We start from the raw sequence: 13316 nt of genomic DNA on the forward strand, positions 1-13316 counted from the left end.
GGAAACTCCTGCAGCCTCCAACGTCCGAAATGCTGTTCCTGTTCGCGACACACAAATGACAGTAGAAATCCAACCCGTCTACTAGTTCTGCTTCCAAAATTTCAAAAAAAAAAATACTTAAGTTATCTCCGAATAATTATAATATAATCATCTGTTTAATCGATTACTAAATTATAATTAATCGCGGAATCGTAAATAATCGCACGTTTTATTTTTCGATTCGTATATCCGAAACAAAATAACGATATACGAGTAAATTTATTTGTATTATTCCTAACCATATATATCTCATATGTTACGCGATGGACACACATCTTAGAAGATTTTCCCGGGATAATACACGTTAAATAAAGGACTTATAAATATACCGCATGCTTAATATCGATTTTTACTTTACTTTGCATATTATAAATACAAATTTCAAGAAAATAGAAAGCGCGAAAGTGTGTAGACTTTATTATACAAGCATTCTCTATACGTAATATATTCTGCCTGCTTTCCTGCTTATCTTGCTATCCGTTCGTTCATTCGGCCAACTCTATCAGCGCGATGCGTTATATCAACTTACACGTTGCTCTCTGTATAGGTATCGCTTCCGCCGCCGGAATACTAAACATCAACCCAGGGAATCTCCAGGGACTATCTCGAGCTATATCTCTTTGAAATGTTCCATCGGTATATAGAAACAGATATTCTGTAGAAAAATTGGATATCCACCGTAAAAATGCTAATGGAAAAAGTACTTTTTTCCCCGAATACTTATTGTATAACTTTTTAACATTGGATTTAATTATCAATTATGTAAACAAATTTTCTACTTTTAACATGTAAATTTTTACATTTACTTATTTTGCAATTATTTATTATTATTTATCTCTGAAATTTTCTTCTGCGAATCTTCTTCACAAATATGAAAGTTCAGGTTTACTTTGTAAAAAAAGATTTGTTAAGCGATCTATATAATAAGAATTCTGTCAAGAATAATTAAAAAGATTAAAAAAGTTATCGTGGCATCGCAGGGTCAACATGTGAGAGCATTTCGCTGCCATAGATTTTTAAAAATCACGAACGCGATGGATCAAGGATTGCAGTTTCGACAGCTGTACGGGGAGGCAGTAAGGAAAGGGGGGAGGAGATTGCAATTTCCGGAAGGCAATCGCTAATGTACATACCGAGCAACCGAGCAGTTAACAGGAATATCGCGCAAACACGATAAAAAAATTCGCGCCAGATACTAGTCGAAGAAATGGTGTCGTATGGCCTTTCATGTAATAGTAAAAGGCCGTCGTTTATAATTACATATTGTAATCTCCTAAATTTAGCGTATTGATATCGAACATCGGAAATCAATAGGCTTAGAAATTCAAAGTATCAAAAATAAGCGAGCTGAAAAAATCAGCTCATTAATTACGCATAAAACAAAAAAAATTGTTAATATACGTTTCTGTAATAAAAAAAATATAATTGGGTTATTAGATAATTAATATTATACGGTGGTAACATTGACTATGTTTTTTACCACCGTATAATATTAATTATCTAATAACCCAATTATATTTTTTTTATTACAGAAACGTATATTAACAATTTTTTTTGTTTTATGCGTAATTAATGAGCTGATTTTTTCAGCTCGCTTATTTTTGATACTTTGAATTTCTAAGCCTATTGATTTCCGATGTTCGATATCAATACGCTAAATTTAGGAGATTACAATATGTAATTATAAACGACGGCCTTTTACTGCTGCTGCTGCTTTTAGGCGCTGCTTTTTTCGATTAGAAACAAATCATATTTAAGAAAAAAATAGCTGAAGAGAAACGTTTTTATTTCCTCATTACTATTTCATTCCGTTTACTTTAAACCGCGTTAATCGATTGCACTTTTGTTTCGCTTGCGAAATCGTTTGACGCTTGCGTGGTGTTCTGGGCGTATCAAGCGATCAAACTCGTACGAATCGATTGGCAGAATTGCAGAACAATGTATAAAATCAAGATTGCGTTTAGTTTCGCGAACCGACGACGTTATCCTCCGCTCTACATTACGCTTGGAAGTCATATTTCTTTCGCGTTAGAAAATTAATGTATCCAGTAATGGATACAGTTTCCGAAGTGCAGAAGAAAAAAAAACAAAAAACAGGGCTCGTGTAACAAGTTAATTTCATATTTTATTTTACTCGACATATAAATATACGTGTAGCAGTCATTTTGTGTTTTGCGCGCGCGGCGGTTACGTATACATGTTAGACGACCAATACTTAAATTACATGTTTTGTTGAACAACGTAGTATTCAATCAATTATGAGTTCGTGCTTTTGATACCGCGAGGCTTCGCATAATCTGCTACAATCTATTAATTATTCTTTAATTCATTACAAAGAATGTCGAAGATTTTTTTTACCGTGAATACAATCTTATCAATGATAGGAAAAAAAAGAGAACGAAAGACAGAGAGTACTTTAAATCTGCTTAATTGATTGCATGTATATATAATTCATTCTCGTGAATTCCCCATCAATGTCATTCACTTTTTAGAGACGTTAAAGCGATTTGTACATTATTTACCAGTTATTTTTTATATCATGCGATGCATATTGCTATGCAGTAATATATTCAAATTTTTTTTCAACGATTTTTTATGTCAAAATTTAAATTCACTAAATGTAAATTCGTATCTTTTCTACTATTTAATATAAATTATTTCGTTTTTTATTTATTTCGGAAGTTCTATAGAAATTAAACACTTTACAGAACATACGTAATTCTTTTGCGACATTCATAGCAGTTGACCAAATACTTTATATAATTGAAGAGCGTTCAATACTTGATTCGCTCTTGAAAGAACTAATTCGCCAGTATTGTGCTATCAGTAGAGACAATGCAACGATAAAATAAAGCGATGGTGGCTTACTGTGAAAAAAGGGATACGATAGAAACATGTACTGGTCGAGATCAATAATCTTGTACGGAATCGTAATTGTTATACGGAGGTGGGTCGGGACGACCCTCTGGAATCCGGTATTTCTCCTCCACTTCCTGATCGTTATCATCTTCGTACTTGACCGCGGTGAAGTATGAACCGGACGTCGCAAATGTATTGCTGTAGTCTGGATAATCTGAAAGATAATTTAACACTCGCATATTCATTCTTTCGTTGACCTTTTTCAAAGAATATCGTCGAGGTTTATCTCTTTTATCAAAACTTACCGTCCAACGGTTCTTCTTTGATACGGATCTCTTTCGTATCCTCGTCCTGACGATCGCCGCGGTCCTTTCTGTCCCTGCGTTCGCGATCCCTGTCCCGCTTGTCCCGCTTACGATCCCTGTCGCGCTCGCGATCGTTGCTTCGCGACCGTCGCCTCTTGCGATCCCGATCGCGTTCGTTTCGATCACGATCTCTTCTGTCGCGCGGGCGTTCGATCTCTTCGATATCGGGATCCGGCAATCGATCGCGACTTCGCCTACGTCTGCGTTCACGCGATCTGCTCCGAGTCCTTCGCTTACGATCGCGCGATCTGCGACGTTCCCTATCCAAACGGTCGCGATCCCTGAAACAATTAGACGACAATTTTTATACACAATTTCTTTCACATCTTGTTAATTATTATTTCACACTCCTTGCCACTCACCTGTCTCTGTCCAGGCCACGTCCCGAGGTTTCTCTCTCACGTTCCAAACGATATCGCTCCCGTTCCCTCTCGTTATCTTCCCGCCCTGAATGCTTGATGTTGACATCAGGACCACCTCTACGAGTCCCCCCTAAGCCGCCGCCGAGTCGCCGTGGCAGCCAGCCCTTCACCGTTCTCGCCCGCTCGACATCCACTAATACTCTGCGGCCGTCAATTTTCTTACCATCCGCATGTTTATATGCAGCTAAAAGATTACCGATCAGAAATTACTGTTCGCCGGTAAATTCACGCGCCTAAATGATTAGTCTACGAAGTCTACAGTCCCAACGAAAGGGCAAACTCCGAGAGAAACCTAACAAATGGGATGATTCTGGGACTGCGGATCCTGGAACTGGTCGATATCAAGATCCTAAATTGTCTGGATATTAGAATCGGGCGTTATCTGGACTTTGAGAATCGTTCGTTCACAAGCACAAATTCCACGATTCTCGGAGCATCTTTCCAAGCCACTGATCCTCGAATCCACCAGGTCTTCGAACGTACATTCCAAGACTCAGAGTTTCGAAGAGATAGCTTCTAAGAATTCTCTGGTATTGAACCATGGATTCTGTGGTCCAATAATTTTCGGACCTACGGAACCTCAGAAAAAGTCAAAAGACCAACTGAAATTTGCCTCAACACAAATTCTCGGATTCGCGGACTATCCGGACTAATCAAATTTCTAGTCCATATCCGTGATTTCGAGAATCTGTGAGTTCCAGAGATTTCAACCCTAGAATTAAACAGTTCTTGGATACGTGAGTGTTTCACAATCTGTAAATTGAATTTACTATTAGATCCAAAAAGGATCGTCGGTTCCGCAGGTCCTTTCTCAAAAAGAAACGTTCTAGATATCTATTCAAATAGGGAATCGTAAGAAGAAGAAAGGAAGAGAATCGATTGAAATTTGCCCGCATCATTGCGGGATAAAGTGGAATGCGTACCGCACTCGTTTGAAAGAGAAACAATAAACCCTAGGAAAGAGATTCACAGATCTCAAGTCAATAATGACATTGCGCCGTTTCGCTGGAGGATCTCGAGAAGAAGTACTTGCTAAAGTACTGAGGAAACATTCTCCATCCGAATCGCCGACGCCAATTGTCGCAGCAGGATCAATCAGACTATATGATTGTTGTTGAATATTGTGGACGATGTTGGGATAACGAGGTAATGATACGAGCTGCAACCGATCGCGCGCACATCCGGCTTGCCGGCACGCGCCGCGTGTGTCGTTTTACCAGGTAAAATAAAAGTGAAATATTTAATATCCGATATACTTCTGCGAATTATAAAAAAAAAATAAGATTGTCCCTACATCAGGTGGAATTCGTGGAACATTGTCTCCGAAAGAAACGCGTTCGAAATTAATCGAGCGTTTTCTTCCAATTCGAGAATTAGACTTTTAAGTAGAGAATACAAACCACAATCACACACGTTTGTAAATCGAGTAACGTATTAAGATCTTTCTCTTCCTTTTAAAAAGTATTATTTCCTCCGAAGATCCTGAAATACGCAATACGATCCCGAAATGACAAACTCAATTACATTTTTATTTACTGCATCCTAAACTACATTTTACGACGTAAAACGAGGACGCGCACGCAGGCCGTAGCCGCAACTGCGCGACGATCGGAAGCGAGTAACGCTCCGGCTCTTTTAAAGCGGCTTAAAACTACTTGTTTAAGATCCAAAAAAGTATAGCAAATACAAAAAATACCTACCGCGGTTACTTACGTACGGAAGTTAACACAAAGCTTAGAGGTACGGTCTAATTCGTGAAATGAACTCGTAAGAGACTCGCGAGGAGACTACTCATTGCGAAGATGCCCAGTCTTCATACGTTCGTTCGTTCAATCTCCGAAGAGGTTTACATTTGCGTATTACCTGGTGCGCTTTCATTTCGTTTTACTTACGATTCAAACCGTGCGCATATTGTCGTATATACTTATGATACGTGTTACAGTGATATCTAGCAGTAAGTTACATTTAGCATAATGTTAAGGGCAAGTGTGCCCGTTCGCTCAACTAACCCGACATCTCCCTGACTCAAGAGAGAGAGAAAGAGAAAAAGAGAGAAAGAGAGAGAGAGAGAGAGAAGTGTCGTTTATTGGTCGTTATTTCCGACGTCGCATACTGCACGATCGTAGATCCGAAAATCCAGCTTTGTAGACCAAAGCCCACGGTATTCTAGATATTCTCGGATATCGCGGGATCCGAAAGATTTTAGAATCAACGGAGGCCAGATATCCACAATTTCGATGACACGCGGAAAAATTAGGATCCACCGATTCTACAATCCGCAAGTGTTGCGTTGCATATACGTTATTTATCCGAGATCATGTTTTCGCAAGAGAGTAATATCATAAAAACAAGTGACTGATACCGAAAGAGAAATTAGTATTCTATATCGAAATTGATATGTTCAAGGACTGTTTTAAATTTTAAATAGCTTTTTTCCAGCAGATATCGAACAAAAATCGAACATCCTTGAACTGTAATAATATTTAAACAAAATCTAAATCTTATCGAATACTTTATACTATGCTCTCCGTCTTCGATTTTCATGCAAATCTTATGTTTTACGTCTACCAAATGGAAAAAATTATATATATTTTATATCGATCATATGGCGCGATTATCTAGGAATTTAATCCCTACATCTCGTGGAAAACCGTCATTAAAAACTATAAGTACTTTCAAAAGTCTACTGCGTGATGATAACTGGTAGAAAAAATAAAATTCAAAAATGCACCTTTCGAATAAAATTGTTAGAAAAAGCGCGCAGGCTAATCGCACGTTTCGTGTTAAGTGTGATGATACACATCGCCGGATGTAAATTCGTCCTATTTTTAGAATATTAACATCGTGGTACTAGAAGAACTAATGCCATTCTACGACATGAGGGTAGAAATAGATGCCTGTTTGCATGTAACACCTTAATTTTTCTACCTTCAAGCCACAGAATTACAGTGGTTGTGTCAATTGCGAAATATCCTGCTATTCGTGTCTACGAAACGACAGATATGTGTGCAAAATACTCTGATCCACATGTTCGGTGTATTCATTAATATAAATGGGTAATGTGTGTCCCTGAACCTTCATCCTAAAGGCCCACCAATCAATTTCAATGTAGAATGCTAACTTTCACGCGATTCTTGGATCCGTAGATACTAATGTCCGTAAAATTTACGACCTATAAATGTTTTAAGTACGAGCCGATTACAGCACCATGAATCCTAGAATCCACAGATCCACGAATCCATGAAGTTTTTTTTTACTGGGACACGGTCTAAGAGAAAAAACGGCGTCATGTGTATGTTTATATATATCTCAAAATTCCGGGTCAGAAAATCTCGTAAAAAGTATTTGGCGGGTGTCATCACGGATGCCCGTTTATAATCCGACTTGAAACCGCACGTTTGCTCGACAAAATCAGACACGATAAATAGGATAAGCAAGTAGACGCTAACAAACGTTGTTGTATGTTGGATCTTACCACACATACAAACCTATCTTATCAGGCAGGTTCAGGGATTTTGCATGGAATAGTGAACGGCACTAGTTGCCGGCAGCGGCCACCACGCTGTACCAAGAACAAGATAAAAACTGCATTAATCAAAGACAGCCAATAAACGTTCACGTCGTTTTTTGTTTTTGTTTTGTTTCGTTTCGCTTTTACCATATTTATGCATTTACAGAACGGTATTCCTGCATGAGTGTGCGTATGCCGGGGACCCCCCTCCCCAAACAGTACCGTCTAGTTTAAGTACCAATGAAAATGAGTAGCCTAACTATAGCCCTGCCCCCGTAATATCTAGCTGGAAGTGACGCTAAATAAGATGAAATTCCAGACTATATGGGGCTCATTGAGCTTCGCGACAAGAGTAACATTTCTTTTTTTCTTTTACCTTTCTAAGTTGTTGCTACTTACAGTGCATATCTCTTTCATGCTCATACTCAATGAAAGCATATCCCCTAGGCTTGCCATTAATTGTATTATGTGTTACCACAATCTGCAAAAAGAAAACAAAATTATTTTGTTTTCTTTTAATTAATTAAATTCTAGTTAAAAAAGTTTATTTTTAGAAAAATATTTACTTTTTTTACCGGTCCATATACTTCAAATTCTCTTCTCAGTTTAGATTCTGAGGTGTCGTAATTCTGTAACAACAGAAAAACAAACATATGTTAAGATATATTCTACGTAATAGCTTAATTATATATTTGCCGAGCGTTACATAAATAACACTTACAATTCGAGCTACAAAGAGAGTCTTAAAGGGATCTGCTGTAACATTGGAAATGCCAGCCGGATCCCAGACTGCAATTTCTTGTTCAAGTTTATATGCAACTTGTTCCGCACGTTCTCTTCGTCTACGCTCAAGGCGTTCTTCTCTCGTCTCTACACGCAGAGGTGGCGGAGTATCTTTAGGATCCTATAAAAAGAGTATATTTGTTTCTCATTAAAAATATCAGTAAAACAAAAGAGAAAATAAAAAAAAAATAAAAAACAAATCTTATCTTAAGCGACAACAAAATTTCAATGATAATATAAGACTAAATTCCAGATTTACAATTTAAGATAAAAATAAATGGATGATATTCTTGGCCATTGGGAAGAACATTATGCCTAATAATAATATAACAATATAGTAAATTATTATATTTTATTTTATTTTAGGCTTCCAATGTATGTCGATTACACTAGTCAACAATTGACAAAAATTTGTATCCTGCTTTATTTTTTAATTTTTCCATTTATTTATATGTAAATAGGCCAAATATAACTATAAAAACTATCACTTAGCCTTCATTCAAAAAATAAAGATATACATAATAAATAATAATAATGCATACTTGAGATATTAAAAAAATTATCAGATTGAAGTTATCAGCTCGAACAAATTCAGATGGAACTCTATTAAAAGCCATGTATAAATGGAAAACATGCAGTTTATATGCAACATAAAGAAACAATCCACATGTATAAACATGACATAAATATATACAAAAGGAGTATAATAGTATGTGAATGTAGTAATGCAATCGACAAGATGACCTTGAAAAAAAACGTATAATGTGCTCTTACCTCGAAACACTTCAAAAAGGACCCGACGCCGGCGTAGCCACCGTTCTTCTTCTCATGCGGCAATTTGCTCGCGGGTGGCAAATACGGGATCGGCTCGCGCGGCGAGAACAACGCGAGCAAATTCGGCGGTAGAAACTGCGTCATTTCGGCGAAACGTCGCGAGTTACCGCACTACGGGGCTGTAGGCTGTATCAATTTATTCACTAAATAAGTAAAAGTAAAATAAACGGGATTGACGACATCCTCTCGCACTCAACAAGATGGCGATCATGTTGGATGTTGGGCCCGCCGCCCGCCGCCAGCGCCATCAAGCGCCATCATAAGGTATATACAAGATTGATTAAGCTGCATTTACATGTACAGAAAGAGTTATTTATATTAAAGCCGGTATTCATAGGGCGGTATTCATAAGGCTGGGTTCCACTTATCGCTCACAACGCTCGCGAGCATCATTTCGTCCTTGTTCAACATTTGACAAACAACAAGGATGAAATGATTCCACGAGCGTTGCGAGCGATAAGTGGAACGCACGTATAATCATTTCATTGGCTGCGTTCGAAAGTCGATTGTGTATCTTGGCTCGAGGTGAAAATTACAAAAGTAAAGAAATTCACTAGAGTATCTATGATTTTATTTGTCGAAATTTAGTACATCTGTTCACTTTTGTAGGTAATTTTTACCTCGTTTCAATATTATAGACGATCAACCTCCATTAGAAAAGCAGATCAGTATAATAAAGGACAAGTTGTGGTATAATAAAGGTTGTATAATAAAGGACAAGTTGTGTGGAACAAAATGTCGATTGCAATGGTAGAGGCAATTATGCATATCCGCCTCACTCTGAACATTAACTGCTGTGATTTTAAGCCTACTGCTACTTGTTGAAGCGTTTCAGCACTGAAACTATTTACACTAATATAAATGAAAATGACGTTGCAATTTTAGATGTTTTTTTCTAATCGGGTATAGTTTTTCTAAGGTATAGCTTTGTCGGCAACCTTGTCGCTGTCGCTATCACTATCGCTATCGCCTATTGTGCAAGGGGTTTTATATTTATACAGTTTTATATATAATATTAGTTTTTATTTATATATCAATTTAAAAAAAAATTCAAAGAAAATTGCAGCGCCATCTGATGATTTCTTTTCATTGGAAGTTGGCACGTTGGTCTGTCAACTAAGGGTGCCTCCCCATGCAAGACGGAATCTTGGAATCATTCTGATTGGTTAGTCCCATGAGGCTATTGGTTAGCCTCATGGGACTAACCAATCAAAATGATTCCAAGATTCCGTTTTCCGAGATTCCGTTCTGCATGGGGAGGCACCCTAAGCGACAAAGCCAAAGCAGCGCAAAGACGCCAAAATTTTGACGCTGTTTTCTTTTTCATGAATTTCAATTGACGCCGGCGTCAATTGTGGTCATGCGACCTTTTTGCCGCTGAAAATGAGCGTCGAGCGTCAGCATGAAAAGGCACCTTTATATAGGGACTCTAGCACTTAGCACCTGGCGAATGATTCATTGACTGCAATGACTGCGAGAACTGGCAAGAACAGTCAGTAAGCGCGACGAGCTTTGTGGTTATAGTTGTGAATATTGTTTGATATTTCGCTATTCGTGCACGGTTCTGTGCAACTTCGTACAGGGAGATATAATCTTATCTCTTAACGAGATTAGTGTGCTTCGTAACACGTTGACAGCGTGCCGCTGTCTCATCCGACGCGATTAACTGTAAACATCATTGCGTGGTCGTGAACACTAAGCGTGTGTTTTATCGTGTCGGTTTTGACATTCTTTTCTTTTCTTTTTTTGTTTAAAAGTGTTCTTACATTTATTCATACATTAAAATGTTTTTAGATATATTTTAAGTATATTATTTATATTTATTTTATAATTTTATATTAACATACAATGTCGAGTGAGTGGCGTGCAACTCATATTTATGATAGGTGTATGTACAAAGACTGTACGAATACGAGACTTTCTAAGCGCCTATTTAGATTTCCAATGAAAAAGGATGCGAGATGCAAAATATGGATACGTAATACAGGTAAGTTGTTGGAGAATAAATATTATTTTTTGATATATTGTTATGCTGACAAAGGAAGATCTGTGTATGTATCGCGTAATTATAAATATGTCGATATTAAGACCTCGGGTTCCCCAGCGAGAAATGACCCATTGAATGATCTAATTAGACGTCTATAGACGTCGATTCGATGGGTCATTTCTGGCTGGGTTTTTGCAATAAAACATAGTATATTACGTTAAAAAAGGAATGATCCAACCTTATTAAACACGGATTTTGTCTAATTTATATGTTGTATTACTAAGCTTCCACTAATGAACAACAACAAATTTTTACTTGACCTGGCTATCTTTATTTATTGTAATCGTCACAACGTTTTGAATGTTGGTTTTGGTCAATTATAATTGTCACGATGTTTTCGATCATTGGTTTTAGCCTTTTTCAATCGATTTAACTTCTAATGTTAACAAACAACTTTTCTTTTAAATCACTATAAAGAAAAAGGCGATGTTCATTTTTTCAGTTACGTATAATATTTACTGTCTCATTAAACAAGGTTTGAAAAAGTGATTAAAGACTTTTCGACTCTATTTTTTGTTATAAATGTCAATATTAAACGCGATTTGCCGAATACTCAGCATAACATTGGATTGCAATGTTACATTTTTAAGTAAACGTGTAATCGTAATTTTAATATGTAGTTTCTTATATTTTTGTTGCAGGAAATACTAAGTTGGAGAAATTTTCTCCCGCTACCCTTCGATCGGCATCATTGTGCGAAGATCATTTTACTGCCAAGTGTTTTACAAACGCCACAAAAGAACGATTGATACGGAATGCTATACCAATTCCATACAATAACACAGGCTCTTCCGCAAACAGTGAAAATGTCGAAATTGGACAAGAAGTACAGACAAATTATACAGCAGCATTTTCACTCAATAATGAAAACGTGACGGAAGTACAATTGCCTAAACAGTCTGCATTGCGTACATATAAACGTGCTAATTTAAATTTTGATGTAACTGCGGAAGAGGAAAATGTAATGGAATGGGCGCCTCTCGAGCCATCTATGCCACCCACAAATGATCAACACCAAGATAATTGCACGCAAACAAATAATCAAGATGCAAAAATAATCAAAGATCTGAATATGGAAAATCGACATTTGCGACAACAATTAAGGCGCCAAAAGTTTCTCCTGCAACGTATGTCAGAAAAGTGTAAAATATCGAAAACTAAAAGCAAGTTTAGCGTAATATAATCTCATTTCAAGATTTTCACGTTGAAACTAAATATTTTTAAATCAAGAATATTCTTTTTTTTTGGATACGATTGAAAATTAATTGGGGTCTTTCCAATCTCGCATATATGCGAGAAATTAATATACAGAAAAAATATAGAGAAAATAGCCCTACTTTGGGCAAATAAACAAATATGTCAAATTTTTTGTACGTACAAACATTTTCTACCTTACGTATTTCACCATTGTGGTCAATGTTGACCACTTACCTTATCATATCCAGTTTTCTTTCGTCGGGCCAGATCGGACTTACCTTTGTCACTCCTGGCTATATACAATCTAGTCGCATTTCAACCAGAAGGAAGGAGAGAATTCCTTCCAATGTCGGATCATTATCATCGCCGACAAGTAATATTATATACGTTCGATTCGAATTACACGAGAGCATCGATCGCATCAAAAAACGCACAATGAGAAGTTAATTTACAAAAAAATATTAATTTATAAAATAACTGCACAAGATTGATAAAAAATATTTCTATATTACTAATTCCGTTATTTACTTGAGAATATTGATTGTTCGTTTCTTTGTGATCCGTTCTTTTAATTTGGAATTGTAATCAAGTGCAAAAGAAATTTTACTTCGCGTTCTATGAATATTGCGTTATATGAATATCTCAATTACATCCCGCGAAAAATTAGAATTTATAATGTAGACGAAATTAAAAAATTATTAATAATGATAAATTTCTCGAAAAACCAACCGCGAAAACCGACCGCGAAAACACAAAGATGCGTCATTATGCATGTTGTTCATGCGGTACGCATCTCGAAAATGTATCAAATAAGATATAGGTACAGAATAAATGACGTGAGATCCGAAAAAAAGATTTTCGCAAGATTGATATTACAATTGAATGTTATATATAATTAATCAATAACCGCACCGTTATAGTTATATAATTAAATAATATAAACAAATCTTTATTTTATGATTATCGATATAAATGTATCTCGTTATATTTTTCACTTTCTATCACAATTATTTTTGATATAACGTAGTCATATATTATTGCAAAACTAAATAATTGTACTATATCATCAGTTCTAAAATAATTTAAAAATTTTCAGTGTTTTTCGACAGAATATTTAGAATCTTACGTCATATTATTTAACTTTATTTAGCATAAAGCCAATTTTTTAATCAAAAATAGATGGATAGGCTACAAAAAATTAGGGTTAAATCGATGCTTGGTTAAAATAAATTTTAGTAGTAAATAACAATTATCACGTT

The 13316-nt window shown here is 36.4% G+C and overlaps 1 protein-coding gene and 1 long non-coding RNA gene across 2 annotated transcripts; one reads left to right on the plus strand and one right to left on the minus strand.

Annotated features, from left to right (window-relative positions):
* Window positions 1–2144: 2144 nt before the first annotated feature.
* Snrnp-u1-70k (small ribonucleoprotein particle U1 subunit 70K) lies at window positions 2145–9035 on the minus strand. The gene is given in 9 exon segments (XM_077426764.1): window positions 2145–3112; window positions 3204–3544; window positions 3626–3869; window positions 7174–7200; window positions 7203–7247; window positions 7596–7677; window positions 7763–7825; window positions 7918–8100; window positions 8754–9035. Coding segments are annotated over 9 exon segments (1293 nt in total). The 5' UTR covers window positions 8898–9035; the 3' UTR covers window positions 2145–2948.
* A 1050-nt stretch (window positions 9036–10085) lies between these two features.
* LOC143893306 (uncharacterized) lies at window positions 10086–12224 on the plus strand. The gene is made up of 2 exons (XR_013255766.1): window positions 10086–10800; window positions 11502–12224. It is a non-coding gene; the product is annotated as an uncharacterized LOC143893306 (long non-coding RNA).
* The last annotated feature ends 1092 nt before the right edge of the window (window positions 12225–13316 follow it).

The sequence above is a fragment of the Temnothorax americanus genome, unplaced genomic scaffold, assembly GCF_048541705.1.
Source record: "Temnothorax americanus isolate GAGA-0224 unplaced genomic scaffold, ASM4854170v1 Scaffold12, whole genome shotgun sequence".
Classification (NCBI taxonomy): Eukaryota; Metazoa; Arthropoda; class Insecta; order Hymenoptera; family Formicidae; genus Temnothorax; species Temnothorax americanus.